This window comes from Mastigoproctus giganteus, chromosome 7 (assembly GCF_048544385.1).
Source record: "Mastigoproctus giganteus isolate SK-2022 chromosome 7, ASM4854438v1, whole genome shotgun sequence".
Taxonomy (NCBI): Eukaryota; Metazoa; Arthropoda; class Arachnida; order Uropygi; family Thelyphonidae; genus Mastigoproctus; species Mastigoproctus giganteus.
Genome location: NC_143581.1, coordinates 12,736,254 through 12,761,666, shown reverse-complemented (window position 1 = coordinate 12,761,666; position 25,413 = coordinate 12,736,254). Strand labels below are relative to the sequence as shown.

At 37.7% G+C, this 25,413-nt stretch overlaps 1 protein-coding gene across 1 annotated transcript in view; it reads left to right on the top strand.

Moving 5' to 3' along the window:
- The first annotated feature begins 6,397 nt into the window (after positions 1–6,397).
- LOC150082528 (mitochondrial inner membrane scaffold 2-like) overlaps positions 6,398–25,413 on the top strand; it is a 37,185-nt gene continuing 18,169 nt past the window's right edge. Inside the window, exons 1-2 of the mRNA XM_090377823.1 lie at positions 6,398–6,518; positions 13,078–13,258. Of these exons, the coding sequence (XP_090233949.1) occupies positions 6,398–6,518; positions 13,078–13,258 (302 nt within the window). The remainder of the gene's footprint in view (positions 6,519–13,077; positions 13,259–25,413) is intronic.

Here is a 25,413-nt window from a genome sequence, read left to right as displayed (position 1 = left end):
AAATAACTAAAGCTAAGTAGAGTCAGTGTGTCTGTAAACTGCCTGTATTCTGTGTATTCGATTTGCCCTTTTTTATGAGCGAAAAACCCTCTCGTCATTGATGGAAAGATTATGTTTGTCATTGGACTACTTTAGTAACTTGTCCCCGTTGTTCGTTAATTGGGCTGCCATGGTTGCAGGAGAAAAACCAGTCCTATCCTCGACTAAGCCGACTAACTCCGCTACATTGTGAAAAAGTCTCGTAAAAATTCCTAGTGTCATTGACGGGATTCGAAATGAGGTCATTTCCATCTAATGTGGGAGGATAGCGATTATATCAACTGTGTTATATCCACCATCGCTTGGACGTATTCTGTGTATTCGATTTGCTCTTTTTTATGGGCGAAAATCTCTTTCGTCATTGATGGAGAGATTATTAGCATTAGCATTAGTAGAGGCATATGATGCAAGAAAGCAAGCTTATTCAGCATCAGCCAAAAAAAAAAAAAAAAAACACACACCACTCCCATTTCACCCCTCCGTTCGTTCGAAATACCTGTCCAGTTGAGCTTTAAATTTGTTTAGGCTATCAACTCCAACAACAAGTGATGGAAGTCGGTTCCACCAACCAACCACCCGCTGGCCAAAGGCAAATTTCCGCACATCTATCCGACATCCGTCCTTCCTCAATTTGAATTTATGCCCTCTGAGGTGATTATTCTGAGCAAGATGAAGAATCCCATTGGCATTGAGCATGCTCAAACCATTCAAAGCCTTATACACCTCTATCAGATCATCTCGCCGGTGCCTAGTCTCCAGACTCTGTAATTTGCAAAATTTAAGCCTTTCTTCGTAAGAGCAACCCTTTGTTCCATTCTCTAATCTTGTTGCCCTTCTCTGTACCCGTTCCAGCAGCTCTACATCCTTCTTGAAATGAGGCCTCCAGACTTGTATACAGTACTCAAGGTGTGGCCTAACCATTGCCTTATACAAGGGAATAATCACCTCCTTATCCCTGCTAGAAATATTCCTGTATATCATTGACAAGACACCATGAGCTACTCTTGCAGCTCGTCTGCACTGCTCAGAGAACTTCATATCTGCCTGCACAATTACCCCCAGGTCCTTTTCATTCTCCACCACTGTCAGTGTAGTACCGCAGAGTTGATACGTTGCTCTGGGGTTACTGTTTCCCATATGTAGTACTTTACATTTGTCAATGTTAAACTTCATTTGCCTCCTCTCAGCCCATCTGTTCAACCTTTCCAGATCCTGTTGCAGCAGCATAGCGTCAGTAGTGTCCTTAACAACCTTGCCAACCTTTGTATCATCTGCAAACTTGGACACTAAACTTGATATCCCATCATCAATATCATTCATAAACACCGAAAACAACAACGGACCCAACACTGAACCCTGAGGAACTCCACTAATAACATTAGTCCACGTTGAGCAGTGTCCATTGTTCCACAGGCTTTTCCGTCATATTATTATTATTATTATTATTATTATTATTATTATTATTAATACCCATATGGTGCAAGGAAGCCTGAGGCTTATGCTGCACCAGGAAAAAAAAAAAAAAAAAATTCCCAAGTTACCCTGAGAGAGAGAGAGAGAGAGAGAGAGAGAGAGAGAGAAAAGTAGAAGGGAATCACCAAGAAAGAGAAGAATGATGATATCCAGCTCAGGACCCTGGGTGTGCCAAGCCCATACTCACCAGATGTGAGCCCCCGGGGTTATGCTCTTGCCTATCAATATACTCGTGAATCACTCGCTACAGCAAGAAGCACAATATCATGTGAATTCCAGAAAACCCTGGGTTTTGAATGATCTGTCTAGCGGTTCAGTTAGGACAAATTAATCTAGTGTTCTAAATTTACTCTGAGAAGTAAAGAGCAAATGCAACATCCAGATGCGTTGTGTTTTTCATCCAGAGACACCTCTTAACTAAGGGCTGACTCGAAATGCCGCAATTATTGATTCTTTAAAAAAAATGCTTGTTCAGTGAATTGCATGTATTAGAAGAATGATCATGACATAATTATAACAAACAAAAAAAAGGTTTATTTAACATATATGTATACAAATAAGTACAATATAATTGGTACATAAGTTAGATTAATTGGTATGTAATTGTTAAGTAAACTAACTGGATACAAGCAGTATCTTGCTTTAGCAATATTATAATTTTGTAATGTTCTTCATGTGACTTTTACACTAATTATCCATCAAGTACAAAATTCTTTGTGTTTGTCATAACATAACCTTGTTCAAATACTAGAACAGGGAATTATATTAACTTAATAGTGTAATTAATATTCGACAATTAAATTAGTAAGTTGCATTATCAATTAAACTGAGTTCTAAGAAAATAATACAATTGTCGGGGTATATTTATATATATATGTGAGGAATGATGTCTTATAAATGCATTAAAACGTATGCAGGTAATGGGTTCGGCTTTTGGGTGATTTAATACTGTTTGTTATCAAACAATAAGGGTTGACTTACCCGAAAATATTCTGCAACGCCTCGGGGGGGGGGGGGAAATCTGTATCAGACATCAATACGATTCTTTTCTCATCTTTTCCTATTAATTATTAATTTACCTCTTCTTCACATAATGACAAAAATCGGCCAAAACTATCACTACTCTTTCCTTCAGTCCGTCTCGCGCAAAGTTTACAGTGTGTGTGTCCTTTCTTTTTCCCCTTTTCCAATATATACCTCCGCATCCCCTCCTGAGCTCTCTAAGAATTCTTTAGTTCTCACGAGTCAACTATGTGGGGAGGGAAGAATTAAATGGGTATTGTACCATGCACGGAGTTACACAGGAGAACAGGTGACGTCACTAAGTGTAGTATTACGGCGACCGCACCCCTGGGGTGATTTGAAAGCGAAAGTAAAAGCTTAGCTCTCTCAAGTGACGCTATGTTCGTTGTACAGACCGTGAAAAAAAAATATCAGGCACTATTAGGCAAAATTACTTCTTGAAAGTAAGCGAAAGGGCTGAAAAACGAAAATATTTTCACACCATTGATTACCACTCTCTGTCTTCTGCCACTCAACCATCCCCTTATCCATAGCAGCAATTTGCCTCCAATGCCACACTGCTCCAATTTGTGCAGCAGTCTTCCATATGCAACAGTATCAAAAGCCTTTCTAAGATCCAAATATATAATATCAAAGTTATTCCCTGCATCAGTTCTTTTGTGACTAAATCATAGTATCCAATCAAATTGGTCAGGCAAGACCTGCCCTTAACAAAACCATGCTGCGTCTGAGCTATAACTGAATTCTTGTCTAGATGATCCTGCAGTGCTTCTTTAACCAGTGCCTCCATTAATTTACCTGGAACAGAAGTTAAACTAACAGGTCTATAATTACTTGTGTCAGCCTTTGATCCTCCTTTGTGAATTGGGGTTACATTTGCACTTCTCCAGTCTATGGGTCCCCTGAGTCCAAAGAAGCTCTCATAACTATGGCTAGGGGTTTGCTTACTTCCTTTGCTGCCTCCTTTAATATAACTGGATAGATCCCATCCACCCCAGGTGCCTTTTTTATGTTTATCCTCAACAATTTCTCCTCCACTTTCCTCTCAGTTATTACAAAATCATCCAGCTCACTGCCAATGTTTACTTTACCTACATCATTCTCCTTCCTGAATAACTCCTCATGTGTGAATGTAGATGCAAAATACTCGTTTAGATTGTTAGCCATCTGAGCAGGATCCTCAACTGTTGAACCGTCAATATCCAGTGGACCAATCTGATTCATCCCTTTCCTTCTTGAGTTTAAATATGTAAAGAACTCTTTTCTGTTTTTCTTTGCATCCTTTGCCAAGGATTTTTCGTAGTCTGCCTTTGCCTGCTAATCTCCTTTGTGACTTGGTTACAGACCAACTTATATCTATCATAGGCTTCCATGTCACCCATTAATTTGTATGTATCCCATGCATTTTTCTTCTCTGCCACATGTCTCATTAGTTCATCTGACAACCATTTAGGCCTAAACCTTGAACAATATTTCTTAGTTGGTATGTAAAGCCTGGTAGCCTCCAAGATTAGTTCCTTGAATGCTTCCCATTTTGAGTTTGCTGTTGGTAACATCATCAGTTGGTCCCACAGTATAGAATTTAAATACTGTCTCAGACCATCATAGTCGCCTTTACGAAAACAAAAACCCTTCCCTTTACCTCTGATGGTAGTTACCTCCTTGAGTAAATCCCACTTCAACACACTGTGATCACTGCCACCTAGTGGTTCATTTATCTGCAGATTCTTAATGCATGAAGAATCACTACTGATAATCAGATCAAGAGTATTGCTCCCTCTTGTTGCCTGACGAACATGCTGATGTAGAAAACAATCATCCAATAAATCCACAAAAGCCTTGTAGTGTGCGAGTGACCAACCCACAAATTCCAGTCAATATCTGGGAAATTGAAATCCCCCATTATAAGACTCTCTGATTTACTGGCCCACTCTATTTCCCTGTACAATATCTTATTATACTCATCAGAGTCATTAGGCCTATAGCACACTCCTACTATCAATTTTGATTTCCCTATGCTTATGTCACACCAAACTGACTCGACACTGCCCTGTCCATCGATGTCGACTGGCTTCACTTCCTTGGACTTTATTTGTTTCTTAACTAATAGCATAACCCCTCCTCACCTCCTGTCCTGTCTATCCTTTCTATACACATTGTATTCCCCAAATTCCAGTTCCGCATTACTTATATCTGTGTGACACCACGTCTCTGATATCCCAACAATATCTGCCTTTGATGTTTTGAGCAATACCTCAAATTCATCAAATTTATTTACCAAACTCCTAGCATTGGTGTACACGCAGGTATACATGCACCTGTTTCTATTTTTAGCTACCCTAACACAACCCATGTGTTTACTTGTACCGCAATGACTCCCAGCAGTCTCTGAAATATCCTGCATCTTGTTTTTCAGGCTTCTGCTCATTTCAATAGAAGCAGTGCAAGAATCACTTCCACCTCTGCCAGTGGCTACTGTTATTCTATTAGTCCTTGTATCCCCCCCAACTAGCAGTTTTCCGACCCACCTAACACTGCCTCGACAGCATCAGCAAAAATTCTTGCACCCTTTCTATTTAAGTGTATCCCATCCCTGTAGAAGCAATCTCTCCTGTTAACAAGTACAGTCCAGGCTGAAAAAAATTCTACCCCTTGAGCCTTGCACAATCCCTCCAGGGCCGAATTGATCGACATTATGTTTGTCATTGGACTACTTTAATAGTTTGTCCCTGTTGGTCGTTAAGTGGGCTGCCTTGGTAGCAGGAGAAAAACCAGTGCTATCCTCGACTGAGCCGACTAACCCCGTTACATTGTGAAAAAGGCTGGTAAAAATTCCTAGCGTCATTGACGGGATTCGAAATGAGGTCGTTTCCATCTAATGTGAGAAGACAGGGATTATATCAACTGTGTTATTTCCGCCACCGCTTGGATGAGGCGGAAGGAGTTTCGCAGTTGGTTCGGTATTGTTGAAAAAGAATCGAAAGAAGGTGTTAAAGGGAAAGAGGAACTTGAATATATTTCGGAACTCCAGTTTGTCGTTACGCCACTCATCCCACCCACTCTCCGATCCAGGGGTGAGCCGTCCCGAGGATGAAAGGGTGCACTGCAGCCAGGCACCAACGTTCACACACTATTATATTAGGGTAACCCGGTACTTTCTTACATATACCCATTTGTGTAATGTGTCTGTAAATTGCCTTGTGTTCTCTGCTCGATTTGCTTGTTTGGCTGGACGAGAAACTCCCAGTTTCTGGGGAACTAAATCTTGCTATCTACGCCTGAGACCGACTAACTCAGCCACGGAATGAGGCGCTAACGTTCAAGGGGCGCCTGAATATCTGTAACTCACATACATATATTAAGAAAATTTTTGCGATTGGCAGCCGGGTGCCACATACCCTAAAAAGCCCCTGCTGCGATCATTGTAATTTTCGGTAGTAGTGAATATTGCTACTGGCTTAGCAACGAAGGTTGATGTCAATAATCAATGGTTATAGTGGAATAGTTAAAGAGTAGATACAATTTTAAATAACATTGATTTTTTTAAATATAAATTAACAAAAAAACTAAAATGGAGAAACGGCATTTTCCGAACCTTAAACTCTAAATTTTTATCTGACTGTTTATTTTTTTTATGTATATATTTTTGTATGAGATGGGATGTGCATATTAAGAAACTGTTCAAGCTCGTGACTTTCGTCAGTGCTAGCTGGAAATGAGTGGCTTCTGCAAACTTCAGTAACATTTAACACTTCCTTTCGTTATTCCTTGAGATAATAATAAAATGACGGCACTAGCTAAGTTTGGAATATCCCAAAGAATTATTCGGAATTTTTTATTTCAATCGGAATTTCCGTCTCGAATGTGTTTTCTGTGTTATTGTACTTGTTTACCACGTGGGAGTATTACTTTTGTAAATAATGTTAGACCCAGTGTAAAGATTTTAAACAACGTAGATCAACGTATAAATCATCAAAGGTTCTGTGAGTATGAATATCTTTATGAGAGTGCTTTTTAATTAAGGTGGTATCCAGAAAAGGCCTCGTTCTCGTGTCATCTTAGTAGGATAGTGCCAAACATTACTTACTATTCCAGTGGAAAAGGTAATGGGTAGAATGTATTGAGCCCTTACCGATGGTGTAGGGCAGGGTATTAACACCGCTTAAAAAGTTCACCGCTGTTTGGGACCACATTAGTGAACACATCAACGTGATATTGCTGAAAGAAATATATTAAATATTTTAGCCTACTGATTTACAAAAATGCAATATCTCTTGACTAGCAGGACAGCAGCCTGGACATTAATACTGGTATATGACAAACACAATACTTGAGATATGGATAAATACATTCCTTGATAGCATGGTGGGTGTATCAACTGTTTGGAGATATCTTGGTTCAAATCCTTTTGTAGACGTATTCTAACTCTAGGTCACTAACACAAAATGAATGCAAGTGCTCATGTAGCATCCAATAAACGACCATTTTTATTTTCATTATAAAGATTAATTATTAAGTGTTTTGTTGAATTTAAAATGATCTTTTATTTATTATTACCCACCCTTTCCTCTAGTTGTTTTGTCTTTTCATCCATCAAATCCTTCCATCACACAAGAAAAGCAATTTTTAAAAATATATACATGACAAGTGCAATGTACCAAATCATAATTGCCATTAGTGCAGATTAAAGGGTGAGGAATGATGCTGGATGAGGGTTGTTTGTGCATTCTAGGAAATTCCAAAAAAAAAAAAAAAAAAAAATAGACTAGGTTACCACATATCTGTTTGATCTCAAACAAACAGTTAATCCCTTCTTAAAACACAAAAACAGAAATTAGTGGGTTGAGTAGATACAATTTCATTCCAAAATTAAAACTAAGAAAATAAATAAGTGGCATGCTAATATAACTGGAGGGTTTAGTTGGGGCTGTAGTTAGCTGTGTAGAGGAGATAGTGTGATATGCTTATGGCAAGAGTGATTAGAAGACAGGGTAATCCCTAATACAGATATGTGATCTTGTCTAGAAATCTGAGTGAAATAGGAGCAGAAAAATCTTTTTTTCAAGATATGACAGGAGTGAGTTTTGGGAGGATTGAAATCAACTAAGTTATCTTTGTCTCACTGGACAATTTCCTGGAGATCAGCATTTAAATAATTAGTAGTGATTATTTGATACAATACAATGGATATCTGATAGTGGACGTTCGATTCGAATGTGATACGAAAATATGAACTCAAATTAGAGAAAATTGTATATTTTGGTATGGAAAAGTGGAAATCTGACTTTATGAATTCATAAAGCATGCAGCTGTTACCATGATCCCTTGTTGGCCATAAGCAGGTTGTTGTTGTCTTTGTGCAAGACTTTATTTTGTTATATTGCAACCTGGGATGTCCTTCAAGACCTTCAGATTGAGAACCACTGATAGACAGTTATGAAGTGAATATTCACACAAAGAAATTGTAATTTATAAGTGAATAGCATATAAAGTACATTATTTGGGATATGTGAGGTCTCACATTTGGGTAATAGTAATGAAAGATTAATTTTCTACTTGGGAATTAACAACCTTAGGCAGTTGATAATAAAAAGGACTTTATTATTAGGAAGGTATAGTCAAAAACTACAAATGTAAATGTTTAAACATCTGTAAAAGGCCTACAAATGTCAAAGCAATGCAAATGTGCAACCTCTTATATGCAAAGAGCCACTTATCTTAAAAATGGCAGTTTCATTGTTGTAATAGTAGGTAGCCCTTGCATGGGAAAATGATGATAAAATGATCTTGCATATTTATTTTCGTATTGTGTAATTTTATTGTCACATATACAGATATAAAACTGAAAATTTTAAAAATGATTTCTAATGAGTCTAGAATTGTACAATGATTTCTAAGGATTCATGGTTGTTAGGAGTAGTATTAGTGGCAAAATGATGCAAGAAGCCAAGTTTATATAGCATCGGCCATAAAAAAAATAATTCATTCTCTTGTAAAATTTATTCAAGCTATCCACTTACACAACATACATCAAAGTAGAACTTTATTCCATCAATTGCTCTCTAGATGAAAGCAAATTTCTGTACATCTATGTCACAACCATCATTTTACATTTAAATTTACGCCCCCACTTTGGGTGTGTTGTTCGAGAAAGAGTATGGATGCCATCAGCATTTAGTTTATTCAATCCATTTAAAGCCTTAAACACTTCTATCAGGTCTCCTTGCAAAGGCATATTTTCCAGCTGTTGCAATTTATATAACTCAAGTCTTTCTTGGTAAGAGTATCCACCTAATATGTTACTTTTCTCTGCATTCATTGAAACATATATGTGTCTTTCCTAAAATTCAAACAGGTATGCAATGTGGTACTCAAGATGTGACTTAATCATTGCCTTATACATTGAGATAATCGCTTTTTTCCTGCTGGAAAAATTCCTGTATATCATTGAGAAAATCCCGTGAGCTCTCCTAGCAGCCCCTTTATGATACTTGGTGAACATCATGTTCACCAAGTATCATAAAGGAGCTGCTAGGGCTACAGTTATCCTCTCAGTGCAAATTCCATAATTTGCTGAGATTTGGGCTAATTTATCTGAGTCTTATTGAAGTAGCATGTCCCAATTTCTAGTCACCTTTGTATCATAGGGAACTTAAGACATTAAACTCGATATGCCTAATAGCAGTATCATTAATAAATATTGAAAACAATACGTGGGGGAGTTCAACACCAAATCTCCTGTGGAACTCCAGGTAGGAAAATTAGTCTGTGAAGAGAAGTAGCCTTTAATAACCACTCTCCTTCTTGCAATCATCACTTTAACCATAGCAGTAACTTGTCTCCAATTCCACAATGCTCCAATTTGTACAAAAGTTGTTCACGTGGAAGAACCACAAAACTGTACTGGAATCTAAATATAATGTAAAAATTAATTTTTGCATCTAGTTTCTTTGTAACTACCTCATAGTAAGTAATCAGATTGATCAGACAGTATCTCCCCCTCTTTGAATCTATTTTGTAATTGCCACATAACTACATTCCTGTCAAGATGATCCTGCATTATTTCTTTAACCATTGACTGACTACATTATTTTTCCTGGCACCGAAGTCAAGCTTACAGATCGGCAATTTTCCCTCTGATCCCCCCCTTTGTTAAAAGGAGAAATATTTGCACTTCTCCACCCTGTAGGGACAGCCCCTAAATCCAAGGATGCTCTCATAATAATCCCCTCCCTTTGTTAAAAGGAGAAATATTTGCACTTCTCCACCCTGTAGGGACAGCCCCTAAATCCAAGGATGCTCTCATAATAATGGCTAAGGGATATTTTTTTACCTGTTTTGTTGCATTATTTAATATAATTGAATAGATTCAGTCAGTACCAGGTGCTTTATTTACTTTTAGCATCAAGAATGTCTCTTCTTAATTGCATAACTGTAGGGCTATCTGCTGTATTTAATGTTGTTTTAACTATGTTATATAAATTGTATACAGCATAAGAACTGCTAGTTGTTATGCTTTTATTACTGATGTATTTGTGTTCACATTTGCTGCTGCTGATGCATATATGTATCAAATCAAACAGCACCCATGTGTGCTGTAAATGAGTATTGTAAAAGTAAAAGGCACATGAGCTTGCTGATCAGTATTGGTGCACTGATTGAACTCTGTTTTGCAGCATTCCTTTTTTTTTTTTTTTTTTTTTGTCAACTGAGTTATAAATACTTTGCACACTGTTTTATTTGTTCTTTGTTTGCATTGAGATGTAAACAAAGAACAAATAAAACTTGTGCATATGTCTGCTCTGATATTCCTTGTCAGAGACAGTAATTTCAATTTATTTTTGATCTCCTCTGGCTTAAAATCCCTCTACCTCATTCTGTCAAATTCATGTACTGCTTCTAATGTTCTCCCAACTCCACTAATCACACGGTACTCTTTGATTTTTTTTTTTGCAATTTGACTTTCTCCAGTCCAACTTTCCTAACAGTGAGGTAATTTTAACATTCATAACTCCAGCTGGCTTCTGTTTACAAGTCATACAGACCCAGCTGGTCAAGATGCTGAGGCTTTTGTGATTACTAATGACTTTGCACAGCTTGTTCATTTAACTCCCAGATTAACAACCAATCATAAACCCCACAGCCAACATTCTTGATCTTTTTCTCACAAACAACCCTTCCAAGTATATTGTCAAAGTGAGTGGTCCTCTGGTCACTTCAGATCACAACTTTGTTATGGTTTCTTCTCCAAGGGAGCTTTTTCTCCTTGATGTTCTTAGCCTTGTTTTATTTGGTATTCAAAAATATGAAATGGAATGATCTGTGAGATTTCTATTCTTTTTCTTGGTTCAATTACTGTTTTAAAGCTTCTGATATTAATGTTTGCTCAGGTTGTGTTAGGGAAGTTATTCTTGTAGGAATGAAATCCTTTATTCCACACTCCACCTTAAAATCTCATCCTTTATCGAAATCATGGTTTCCCAGTTAGTGAGCTAAGGCTGTTCAAGATAAGAATGTCGAATATCACAATTAGCTTGCATCCAAATTTCCAGATTCATTTTCTGCTTACACTAAAGCTCGCAACAATTGTAAAGCAGTTATTAATCTGTGCAAACTAGATTTTGAACAGCCTAAAAATAGAAAACTTGATTCTTGTTCAAATGGTAATCAAGCATTCTGGTTTCTTGCCAATGCTACTGGCTGCAACTGCTGCCTACCTATACTCCCACCACTGTTAAAACCTGATGGGTTCTGTTGCTTCCTCAGCTAAAGATAAAGCTGACTTACTAGCAGCTTACTTTTTTTTCTAACTCTTGTATTGACGATCTTGGTAACCATTCCACTCAATGCCTCCTGTGGTCTTCCATTAAAAGTATATCAGAAGAATTTTAAATAATTGTGATGTCAAGAAAGCTGCAGACTTATTTCTTGACTTATTCTCAAAATCTGTGCTTCTGAACTTATTTCTATTCTGTTTCACCTTTTTAACACTCTTATTCCACTGGTATTTTCCCTCATACAGCCATCTCCTCAAAAGGTTGATAAATCCTTCCAGATTAATGGAAAAATCGAATTTGAATGAACAGAGGGGTGAAGTGGAAGTGGTTTTTTTTTTTTTTTTTTTGGCTGATGCTGCATAAGCTTGCTTTCTTGCATCAAATGCCTCTACTAATGCTAAATCCATCAACCGCTAACTCCTATGCTATCTTATCTTGAACCCGTCTATCTGATCAGTGATTGCCAATATGCATTCCATCAGTGTCAATCCATTGGTGATTGCTTATGTTACTCATCTGTAGACAAATGCAATGGAAAAGTTTGATGAACTCAAGCAGTTTCAGTTGACTTTCTAAGCCTTTATCAAAAGGCTTAGAATTTTCACTATTTGGCATAATTTTTTTCTTAGCAAGCTTTCATTTTATGGATTGCCATCTGTTTTTTTACGACTGGGTATCCAGTTTTCTCTCTGACTGCATTCTGAAAGTGATGGTAGTTGGCTCTCTGTCTTCTAACATTTCCACTAATGCTGGCATTCTCCAAAGTTCAGTTCTTTCTTCCACTCTTTTTCTCTTGTATATTAATGATCTTCTTCCACTGATGAAATCCTATCCATAGTTTTGCTGATGATAGTACATTGCATTCCACCTTCCAGTTTTAGAAACCTTGCCGAGCACAAACAGCTTCAACTTCTCGAATATCTACTACCAATGCCTTAAATGCTCATCCCCAGGTAATTCTTCAAACGGGCAAAGCTAACTTAGTTAATTTAAATTCTAAAACTCAGTCCTGCCTTATAACTCACAAAAAAAGAGTATAGCTCTTCTGCTTACCTTCAGTGACACTCAGATTTTGAGACAAGATCACATATATAGTTTCATCTCTATTAGGGATTACTTCTAATTTCTATTGGCATAAGCACATTAAATATTGCTTCCTCTGCATTTAAAAAACTGGGTTTTCTTTTTTGCCCTTGGTAATACTTTTCTTATAAACAACTACTTGCCTGTAAAAATCTGAAATTCACTCTGAGGCTTCTAAACTCTGTTCAAATGTCATGTAAATTAATGATCTGTCTCTTACATTTTCTCCACTCTCCATCTTGTAGACATTCCATTTCTGCCTGTCATTCCATTCTGTAGATACTTTCATGGCACTGTTCTTCTGAATTGGCTTCTGTAATTCCCCTCTTTCTCAAACCAGTCCTAACACATGTCGCAATAGGTCTTAATCCATTTACTGTTCAACTTCAAATTCACAGAACTAGTTTCCTTCTTCCTCATTTATCCCTTCAGCTTTAGCATTCTGGAACAACCTTCAACTCATGCATAGCACTAAATACTGTAGTTTCTAATACCTTTTGTGTTTGGTGTTTTCATAAAAAATTTTTGCAATTACATGGATGTGATGGCCACCCAGTGGCATAATAGATATAACATGGAAATTAGCTAACCATCACACTTTGTAATGCTAATTTGCTCTACTTTTGGACTGTTATTAGTTACTAAATATTTATCTGATCTTACCGGTTTCCTTATTTTTCAGCAAGTACAGAAGACTGGAAACCACCACAGATTGGTGGTAGTGATATAACTACACCAAAGCCAAAGTTGAGTCAGAAGACCAGACTGTTTTATGCATTTAAGCATTATGGTGTTACTGTCATAATATTCCATATTGGCATCTCACTTATTTCTCTTGGTGGATTTTATTTAGCCGTTTCAAGGTAATGATTTTTAAATTTTATAAAAATGGTACAGAATACTCTTATGGTGCATTTAATTTTTTTTTTTATCTGAGATCTATCGATGCCAGTATCTAAGATCTATAAAAATGATATAGAATTTTGTTATAATGCCAGTAACTGTTATGCACAGTTATGCATAATAAATTATATTGAGAACATTATTTATTAATTATTATTTTTTTACTTTTTTTATTAAGTATTACGTCATTTGAATTTCACAAGGAAAATGAATAATGCTCACGAAGAAAATGACTTTATTAATTGAGAGCCATTATTAATTCAAAGAATTGTTTGCAAATAGTTAAATTTCATTGCAAAGTTTATAGATGATATAAAGGTAATTTTCATTTCAAAGGTAATTTTCAGTAGTAATTTTCATTTCAAAGTTTGCAGATAATATAAAGGTTTTTAGTGTGGTAAACAATAGTAACCAAAGTATATTACTTCAACAAGACATAAATATATCATTCAGTTGGTCCCAAAAATGGCTGTTAAGGTATAATATTAGAAATTGTAAGGTACTGTGTTTGAACAAGAGTAATCTTAGATTACTCTTGACCTAACTAGACACCTGCGAGGTGATCTAATTGAGGTGTATAAGGCCTTGAATGGGTTGAGCATGCTGAATTTTGATGGGATTCTTCTACTTGCTCAGATTACAAACCTAAGGGGGGCATACATTCAAATTGAGGAAAGACAGTTGTAGAATAGATGTGCGGAAATTTGCCGTTACCTAGCGAGTGGTTAATTGCTGGAACAAACTTTCATCTGTTGTTGTGGAAGTTGATAGCTTAAATAAATTCAAGGAGGAACTGGACAAACTTTTAGAGGGAATGGTTTTGTGAATTTTTTTTTTTTTTTGGCTGATGCTACATAAGCTCATACGCTTGCTTTCTTGCATCACATGCCTCTATTACTATTACTATTATCTTATTTCTTTGCAAATAGCAAACTTAAGGCAGTTGTTAATGAAAAAGAGTAATTCTCTAAAACAACATGCAGATCTTCAACAGTTTAGGCAGGCTGTCAGAACAGCACATAGTGCTCATCTTACCGGTTTCTCAGTACACCAGTAAGATGAGCACCGGTGTACTGAGAAAATGCACAGGAATTTTAATGGTTATGCCACGTCTTGATTCTTATACATTTGCAGCCCTCATATACTGGGAAAGATATGGTGAAGAGGAAGAATTTAGATATGGCTGTAAGGAAGCATTTCTAAGGGGAGGGAGAACATATTGTGCAAAAAGGATAGGTGGAATAGGACCAGGGTCTGCCAGGGAGCAAAAGTTGATGATGATGTTGTAGAGCAGATATCATCTTTTAAGGGGACAAAAGGTGATATTGTTGTACACGTTGGCACTAATGACATTAAATGTAGGAGATCTGCGGATGCGTTCGAGAACGAGAGTACTTGTGCGGGCGAAGTTTTTTACTGCTCCTGGAATAGAGAAGTTTTTTCTGTTTTATTAGCTTAATTTGGCATATTAACTTATTTTCTAGAGTAGCTTTATATTCCTAGTTATGATATTAGTTTAAAGTTTAACTTAGATAGAGATTTTGTAGGTATTACTTAGTATCGGTAAGGGTATCAAATCCACATGTTACAAGTTGCAGCTCCGCTGAACGAGAAGTTTTTTAGCCACATTTAGCCGCTTTATTGACCAATTGTTATATCAAATTATTTTCTATAAGTAGCTTATAGATCTAGTCAGGATCCTTAGTTTATTCTGAATTGAGACAGCGAGATTTGGAAGTTAATTAATACTTAAGTGTCCGTAGATTTACCGTTCGTAACTTGTTGTTTGGTTTTTAGGAGCATTATCAACTAAAGCCATATTACTCTGGGGATATGCGGTGGTCATTCCCTGACCTTTCCGCATCCTCCGTATTTGGTGGTCACGGGCTCGAACCCCAGTCTAATCAAGAACCGTGTGCAATGTACTGCCGCTCCTGCCCACCTGGCTACGGAAGCGCCGTTCGTAACTTGCCGCCATTGTTATACAACACAATGTTATATCCCGAACTAGATAGGGTAAGCTTAGTATAGTATATAATATGTTGTCAATTAATCAGTAAAATCTATTAATCTTGTTAAACTTCATTGTCAATTAAATTGTACTTTTTAACTAAATATATATAACGACTTAGATTACAAACGTAACATAATTAATTAATACATAACTTGATACAGAAGTTATATAAATGGAACTCGTAGATAATACTCGATACTGAAAAATATATACAGGGTGTTTCAGTTAAACGTTTCAGAACTTCTAAGAGGGGTAGGGTACATCCTGACAACTCGAAATCATATAGCAATGTGGGGTCGGAAATGCTTTCCTGAAGCGGTGTTGTACACAGAAGCACCATAAAGAAAAGAGACCGTAAGTGAGAAATCGTTTTAATAATACATGAAAAGAAGCAAAAGGTACATGGATTAAAGTAAGTGTTCGAAGTTTCTTCCACGGGCTACAATGCACGCCTCACATCTCCGACGCATGGACATCCGAACATTCTGGAATACTCCAGGCGAATTTCGAATTTATTCGGCAGCTACTGCGATTCTTGCAACCAGCTCCTCAGCATTGTCAACAGGGGTGTCATAAACTAGCGATTTCATATGACCGTGAAAATTCCTTCACAAGGGAAGGAATTTTCAACACGCATAACGACCATATCTGGGCGGTCGAGAACCCGCATGCAATACGACGTCATGCAGCACAGATTCGATTTTCGGTCAATGTATGGGCCGGTATTATGGGAGATCACCTCATCGGACCTTACCTGTTACCGTGTCGTCTAACCGGACCTATCTACTTGATCTTTCTGCAGCAAGTATTGCCACAACTTTTGAGAGATGAACAGATTTCTGCATCGACGCAACAGACAATGTGGTTCCAACACGATGGAGCCCCTGCCCATTATAGCGGAGATGTTCGTAACTACCTGGATGTCACGTTTGGTCAACAGTGGATCGGACGTGGTGGTCCCGTGTGTTGGCCTGCTCGGTCACCCGACCTATCATGTCTTGATTTTTATTTCTGGGGTCATATGAAATCGCTAGTTTATGACGCCCCTGTTGACAATGCTGAGGAGCTGGTTGCAAGAATCGCAGTAGCTGCCGAAGAAATTCGAAATTCGCCTGGAGTATTCCAGAATGTTCGGATGTCCATGCGTCGGAGATGTGAGGCGTGCATTGTAGCCCGTGGAAGAAACTTCGAACACTTACTTTAATCCATGTACCTTTTGCTTCTTTTCATGTATTATTAAAGCGATTTCTCACTTACGGTCTCTTTTCTTTATGGTGCTTCTGTGTACAACACCGCTTCAGGAAAGCATTTCCGACCCCACATTGCTATATGATTTCGAGTTGTCAGGATGTACCCTACCCCTCTTAGAAGTTCTGAAACGTTTAACTGAAACACCCTGTATAGCGTTATAACTGTGTTGGGATACAAGTTTAGGGTTATAATTTTGTACTGAAATTGAAATTAAATTGGAATCGTGACTCAGAACAGAGCAGCAAAGCAAAAGGCTCAAGCTAATGGGAGTGCTGTAGCTCAAGGATGAACTGAGGGGGGCAGTTGTCCCCCTCAGTTCATCCTTGAGCCACAGCACTCCCATACTGTATCATACTGTTAATCTATTAGTCGGTGAATCCCCCCCCCCCCAAGCTAGCAGTTTTCCAACCCACCTAATATTGCCTCAATAGCATCAGAAAATATTCTTGCACTCCTTCTGTTTAAGCGTATCCCATCCGTGTAGAAGCAGTCTCTCCTGTTAACAAGCACAGACCATGCTGAGAAAAATTCTACCCCACAAGCCCTGCAAAATCTCCCCAGGCCCAAATTGATTGACAAGGCTCTTGGGGATTTTGCAGGGCTTGTGGGGTAGGTTTTGACAAGGGAGATTTTGCAGGGCTTGTGGGGTAGAATTTTTCTCAGCATGGTCTATGCTTGTTAACAGGAGAGACTGCTTCTACACGGATGGGATAAGCTTAAATAGAAGGAGTGCAAGAATATTTTCTGATGTTATTGAGGCAATATTAGGTGGGTTGGAAAACTGCTAGCTTGGGGGGGGGGCGAATTAACCGACTAATAGATTAACAGTAGCCACAGGTAGAAGTGGAAATGATTCTTGGAAATGATTCAGTTGCTGGGGATCACAAAACAAGTAAATACATGGGCTGTGTTAGAGTAACTAAGAGTAAGATCAGGTGCATGTATACTTGCATGTACACCAATGCTAGGAGTATAGTAAATAAATTTGATGAATTTGAAGTGCTGGTTAAGACATCCAAGGCAGATATTGTTGGGATATTAGAAATGTGGTACCACTCAGATATAAGGGATGCAGAATTGGAATTTTGGGAGTGTGTACAGAAAGGATAGACAGCAGAGGAAGAGAGGAGGGTTTATGCTGTTAGTTAAGAAACACATAAAATCTAAGAAAGTGCATCCAGTTGACATAAATGGACATTGCAACGTTGAGTCAGTTTGGTGTGACATAAGCACTGGGAAAGCAAAAATGAGGGTAGGAGTTTGTTATAGGCCTAATGACTCTGAATACAATGAACAATTATACAGAGAAATGGAGTGGGCCAGTAAATCAGTGTCTCATAATGGAGGATTTTAACTTCCCAGATATAAATGGGAACTTGTGGGTTGGTCACTCGCACCCTAGTAAGCTTTTGTGGATGTATTGGATGATTGTTTTCTACAGCACCATGTTAGAGAGGCAACAAGAGGGAGTCACACTCTTGATCTGATTATCAGTGGTGATTATTCATGCATTAAGAATTTACGGATAAAGGAACCACTAGGTTGCAGTGATCACATTGTACTAATGTAGTTACTTAAAGATGTAAATACCATCAAGGGTAAAGGGAAGGGTTTTTGCTTTCGTAAAGGTGACTACAGTAGGCTCAGAGATTTTTTAGGTTTTATACAGTGGGACCAACTGATGATGTTATCAACAGCAAATTCTAAATGGGAAGCATTGAACGAAGTAATTTTGGAAGCTACTAGGCTTTTTGTTCCAACTAAGAAATACAGTAAACCCCGCTATTCGCGGGGGTTACGTTCCTGAGAAATGCCGCGAATACTGAGTTATGGCTCCCATAGTAATAAAGGGGTTCCGTTCCAAAGTATGAATTATATAAGAAAAACTAGTCTAAAATTTTGTCTATGTACCTTTTTTTTTTTTTTTTTTTTTTTGGTAGTTGTTGGCGCATCGGCTTCTGTGGCCATAGTGCACCTCCCAAGGTTTTTGCAGTACTTTGATCCAAGCCCGAGGCGGGATTCGAACCCGCGACCTTTGGGTTGCCAGGCAGGCACTTTACCCACCTGGCTAGCCCGGTCGGCATATGTACCTTCATAATATGACTATGTACATAGTGAAATGCAAGCATATGGCATCGAAATGAAAATAAGAAACAATTTAATATTAAATGTAATATTTATTAGAAATTTCAAACAAATCTTTCAAACCAGCGTCTTTGCTAGCTAAAAAACGTATCACGCCAGTCCTATCACCAGTTTCGCTAAAGTGTTGATAAAGGTGTTTTGCCTTTTCACGAATGATGAGTGAACTTAATGGAATTTTATTTTGAGTTTGGTCTTCTATCCACAGATTTAAAGCCTTTTCCATTTTTTCTAATTTAACATCACGAGTTACAGAGCAAATTTTTGAAGCAATTAGCGCGTTTTCACGGACACTACGGCGGATTTTTTCTTCCGATTTTTTGATTGATCGTACCGTTGACTCATTGATTTTATAATGTTTTGCCACAGAGGAGACACTTTTACCATTAGAAATTGTCTAATAACTCAATTTTATTCGCTAATGTCATCACCTTCTTTGATCTTTTCACATTTCCCTTGTTATTCGTAGCCATATTTTTGTACGGGTTAGAAAGAACTTGTCCACAATAAAGTCACTTTCTTCCGTTAACACGTTCGAAAAAGTCTGTTTTACACTGCAAAATGGTAGATTTATCACTTTTGTAAGCATATCAATTTATAAATTGATAAATTTATTCAATTTATAAGCATACAAATTAAAAGCAAACGGCGAAACCTTCATGACAAGCGCATTACACATACTGAACAAGGATTAGCGAGAAACATCCACGCTCGCGATTTTGTCACCCCCCCCCCCCCACCTACTGAGCGCTGTTTTGACCGGGAAAGATCATTTTAGCCACGCCCACGTTTTTTTATGGCGGAAAATGTTCACGGCGCTTTAAAATTCAAATTTTTTTAGGTTTCATTTTATATTAAATCAGCGACCGCGAATACGCGAAACTGCAAATACAGTTACCGCGAATAGCGGGGGTTTACTGTACTGCCCTAGGTTTAGGCTCAAATGGATGTCAGAAGAACTAATGAGACTCGTGGCAGAGAAGAAAAATGCATGGGGTGCACATAAATTGTCAGGCGACACAGAAGCCTATGGTATATAGAATCTTCCATAGGCTTCTGTGTCTGTAATCAGGTTACTAAGCAGGTTAGGCAAGCAAAGGCAGATTATGAAAAATCTTTGCAAAGAATGCAAATAAAAACAGCGAAGACTTTATTTATATAAACTCTAAAAGGAAGGGGATGAATCAGATGGGTTCGCTTGATATCAGTGGTTCGACTATAGATGATCATTCTCAGTACTGCAAAGCTGCCGACCTATATGAGTATTTTGCATCTACATTTACACATGAGGAGTTATTCAAGGAGGAGAGGGCCAGAACTTTATCAAATTCTAACAGCGAGTTAAATGATTTTGTAATAACTGAGAGCAGAGTGGAGGAGAAATTGGTGAAGTTAAACATAAGAAAGGTATCTGGGGAAAAGATCCCATGGACTGGAGATGTGCAAATGTATTTTCAATTCACAAAGGGGGATCAAAGGGTGACACGAGTAATTACAGACCTGGTAGTTTGTCTTCTGTTCCAGGGAAAATAATGGAGTCACTGTTTAAAGAAGCATTGCAGGATCATCTAGACAAGACAGCAGTAATAATTCAGACACAGCATGGGTTTGTCAAGGGGAAGTCTTGTCTGACCAATTTGATTGGATACTATGATGTGGTCACAAAGGAACTGGATGCAAAGAATAAATTTGATATCATATACTTGGATTTTAGGAAAGCTTTTGATATTGTTGCACATGGAAGACTACTGTACAAATTGGAGCAGTATGGCATTAAGGGTAAGTTGCTACAATGGATAAAAGGATGGTTGAGTGGGAGAAGACAGAGAGTGGTAATCAATGGGTACTGCTCTATGTGGACTAATGTTATTACTGGTGTTCCTCGGGGTTCAGTGTTGGGCCCATTGTTGTTTGTATATTTATCAATGATATTGATGAAGGTATATCAAGCTTAATGTCAAAGTTTGCAGATGATACAGAGGTTGGCAGGGTTGTTAATGACAGTATGCTGCTGCAACAGGATCTGGAGAAGTTGGGTAGATGGGCTGAGAAGTGGCAACTGAAGTTTAACATTGACAAATGCAAAGTACTGCATATTGGGTAGCAGTAACCCCAGAGCAATGTACCAACTATGTGGTGTTACACTCAAGATAGTGGAGAATGAAAGGGAACTGGGGGTAATTGTGCAATCAGATATGAAGTTTTCTGAGCAGTGCAGACAGGCAGCCAATGTAGGTCATGGGGGTCTTGTCAATGATATACAGGAATCTTGCGAGCAGGGATAATGAGGTGATTATTCCCTTGTATAAGGCAATGGTCAGGCCACACCTTGAGTATTGCGTACAGGTCTGGAAGCCTCATTTTAGCAAGGATGTAGAGTTGCTAGAACGAGTACAGAGAAGGGCAACAAGACTGGTGAAGGGAACAAAGGGGTGCTCCTATGAAGAAAGGCTTAAGTTCTGCAAATTGCAGCTTCTGGAGACTAGGTACCTGCGAGGCAATCTGATTGAGGTTTATAAGGCCTCAAATGGATTAAGCAGGCTTAATGCTGATGGGATTCTTTCTCTTGCTCAGATTACGAACCTGAGGGGAAATAGATTAAAACCAAGGAAAGATAGTTGTAGAATAAATGAGTAGAAGTTTGCCTTTAGCCAGTGGGTAGTAGATTGCTGGAACAAACTTTCATCTGTTGTTGTGGAAGTTGACAGCTAATAAATTGAAGGCAGAACTAGACAAACATTTGGAATGAATGGATTAGTGAAATGTTGAAGGTTTTTTTATTTTTTTTGCCTGATGCTATATAACCTTGCTTTCTTGCATCATATGCCTCTACTAATGCTATTATTAGGGTTGTGGGTTCAAATTCACAATCCTAATTTGTTCTGTCATTATAATAATAATAATAGGTCTGGTCATATTCACAAACTTAATATTATGAGACATCTGTGTAGATGCCTGAGTACTTTTCTTGCATCATATGCCTCTACTAATGCTATTATTAGGGTTGTGGGTTCAAATTCACAATCCTAATTTGTTCTGTCATTATAATAATAATAATAGGTCTGGTCATATTCACAAACTTAATATTATGAGACATCTGTGTAGATGCCTGAGTACTTTTCTTGCATCATATGCCTCTACTAATGCTATTATTAGGGTTGTGGGTTCAAATTCACAATCCTAATTTGTTCTGTCATCATAATAATAATAATAGGTCTGGTCATATTCACAAACTTAATATTATGAGACATCTGTGTAGATGCCTGAGTACTTTTCTTGCATCATATGCCTCTACTAATGCTATTATTAGGGTTGTGGGTTCAAATTCACAATCCTAATTTGTTCTGTCATTATAATAATAATAATAGGTCTGGTCATATTCACAAACTTAATATTATGAGACATCTGTGTAGATGCCTGAGTACTTCAAAATCCATTGAATGAGGTATTTGAAGTTGTCCAAGACTCAAGTAAGTTAAATAATTGAAATTTCTATTTTATTTTATAGATGGCACAAACTAGAGGACATTTCTCTTTCTGCATATAAAATCACTGCATGTCCAGTTGTTGCAATTTCGTGTGAACATCATTTAGGCTACATTAAGCAATATCAAAAATTATTTTCTTTTAATTTTTAATCTACACTACGTGTGAGATAGAAAACCAGCACAATGTTTGAATATACTTTATTCATTGGTAAAACAGGTTAATTTTATCCAGAATTTAAAACAAATACACCAACCGTTTAACTATAATGGTTTAATACTAAAAACTATAAAATGTACCAAACGATACTACACTGTAAAATAATATATGCAAAAAACTGATTTACAAAATAAAATATACGATAAAAATTTTAAAATATACAATAAAATATAAATAAAATATTTAAAATACAATAAAATTAAAAGCGATAAAACATTGACTGAAGCTTTCGGGGGCTTCCGCCTCCTTTCTCAACAACAATGATGTTTAAGAAACACATCCTTAAGTAACAGGCTCACAGCACACTTGGTTGACCAGGCGCATGCTCAATATTTCTTCCATGTGATCCAGAACCGGAAGCGGCTCGGGAGCGTGGAAATATAAAACGCTCGTCTTTTGCCAGGACCACGGCTTCCAGCAGGGGGTGAAATCGAACACCCCTGTCCCTATTCATACTATTGTTCTCAGACGAGCCTATCCACAAACTCTCCAGCCACTTACGGTTCCAGAACCTATGCGCCCGGTCAAGGATGACAGCATTCACAGGGGAGACCTGATGATGTTTCTCCCAATAATGCTCAGCAATGGCGGACTTATTGAACTCTGCGGTCTGTATAGCTCGCATGTGCTCCCCCAGATGGTCTTTTAGTCGCCGTCCTGTCTCCCCCACATAATTATAGTTAAACGGTTGGTGTATTTGTTTTAAATTCTGGATATGTACTCTCCCAACCTTAGAGGCCTTTTTGAAGATACAGGTTAATTTTATTTTATTTTTGGAATCTTTCCAAATATCTGTTTTGTCATTTTTAGCACAGGTAAAAAAAATTAGTGAATTTGCCCACTTTCACAAAAACAGATGGAAGTTTGTTCTAAAAGTCAACCACCCACTGACTGAAAACATACTAACACATATTGTCCTGTAGCCATCTTTCTTCAGTTTTAATTTATGCTCCTTCATGTGTGTAGTCTGAGCAAGAGGAATGCCATCGAGATCACCTTGCAGGTGCCTAGTCTCCAGATAGTGCAGTTTGCAGAACTGAAACCTTTCTTGGTAAGAGCACCCTTTTGTCCCCCTTGCCCATCTCATTGCCCTTCTCTGCACCCATTTCAGCAGATCTACATTCTTCCTAAAGTGAGGTCCTCAGACCTGTATGCAGTATTAAGATGTGTCATAACCACTGTCGTGTGCATAATGTTTGTCAAGTGGCACCAAGGGCTTTCCCCAACTCCACAACAATGGGCTAATCATCTTCTTATCCCTGCTAGCAAAATTCCTATATATCATTGACAATGATATATCTCAGCCCACCTGCCTAATTTTTCTAGATCTTGTTGCAGTAACATTCCCTGAATACTGTGATTAACCATCCTACCTACCTTTGTATTATCTGCAAACTTAAGACATTAATCTTGATATACCTTTGCCAGTGTCATTAATAAATATAACAATGGGCTCACTACTGAACTATGGTGGACTCCACTAACATTAGTCCACAAAGAGCAGTGTGCATTGATAACCATTGAATCCTTTATCCATAGATGTAACTTGCCCTTAATGTCACACTGCTCCAATCTGTACAGTAGTGTTTTATGTGAACAGTATCAAAAAACTTTTCTGAAATTTAAGTATGTAATATCAAAATTACTTTTGGATCCAGTTCCCCTTTGTTACTGGATCATAGTATCCAATCAGAGTGGCCAGACAAGATCACTCCTTCCCCTAAAAAATGCATGCTGTGACTTTAGTACAACTACACTCCAGACTAGTTGATTTTGCATTACTTCTTTAACAAGTGATTCTGTTATGTTCCCTGGAACAAAAGTTAAGATAACAGGTATGTAATTATGTATGTCACCCTTTGATCCTCTTTGTGAATTGAGAATACATTCTCATGTCTCCAGTCCATAGGGACCTCTCCTGAATCCAAAGAAACTCTCATAATTATGGCCCAGGTTTGCTTAATTTCTCTGCTGCCTCCCTTAATATAATTGGATAGATCTTGTCCACCTGCGGTGGATGGGATCTATCCAATTATATTCAGATTCAACAATTTCTCTTCACTTTCCTCTCAGTATCACAAAATCATTTAGCTTCCTGTTAGAGTTAGATAAACTTTTGGTATTTGCATCCTCTTCCCTAAAGAACTTGTGTGTGAATATAGATGCAAAATACCTATTTTTTCTTATTTGTTACTGACAAATATCCATTTGTTAGAAATGTCATCAGACCAATATGATTCATCCCCTTCCTTCTTTACTTATGTAAACACTATGTTCACATAAGTAAAGGAGTCTCTTTGCTATATTTTTTTGCATCCTATGCCAAAGACTTCTCACTGTTAATCTCCCTTAACTTTCCTAACCTCCTCTGTGACTTGATTGTATTCTAGTTTATATCTACCGTAGACTTCTGTATCACCTGATAATGTATATGCTTGCTGTGAATTTTTCTTCTGTACCATGAGTCTCATTAGTTAATCTTACATCCATTTAGGTCTAAGCTTTGAACTGTATCTCTTAATTGGTATAAAAAGCCAGCCTAGTAGTTTCTACAATAATATTCTTGAATGATTTCCATTTAGAATTTCCTGCTGGTAACACCATCAGTTTGTCTCACTTTATCAAATTAAAAACCACTGTATTCACCTTTTCGAAAGCAAAAGACTTTCCATTTCCTTTACTCTTGACACTAATTAAGTCTTTTAAGTAAATCCCACATCAGTACTCTGTGATTGCTGTCACCTAGTGGGTTTTTTTTCTACAGATTCTTAATGCATGAAGAATTCCTGCTGATGATCAGATAAAGAGTATTGCTTTCTCTTGTTGCTTCACATGCTGCCTTAGAAAACAGTTGTCCAGTAAATCCACAGAAGTCTTGTTGGTGTGTGAGTGATCAATCAACAAGCTTCACTCAGTCTGGAAAGTTGAAATCCCCATTATAAGATATTTTAGTTCACTGGCCCACTATTGCTTTTCATAGTTTGAGGGCTTAGTGTCAGACAA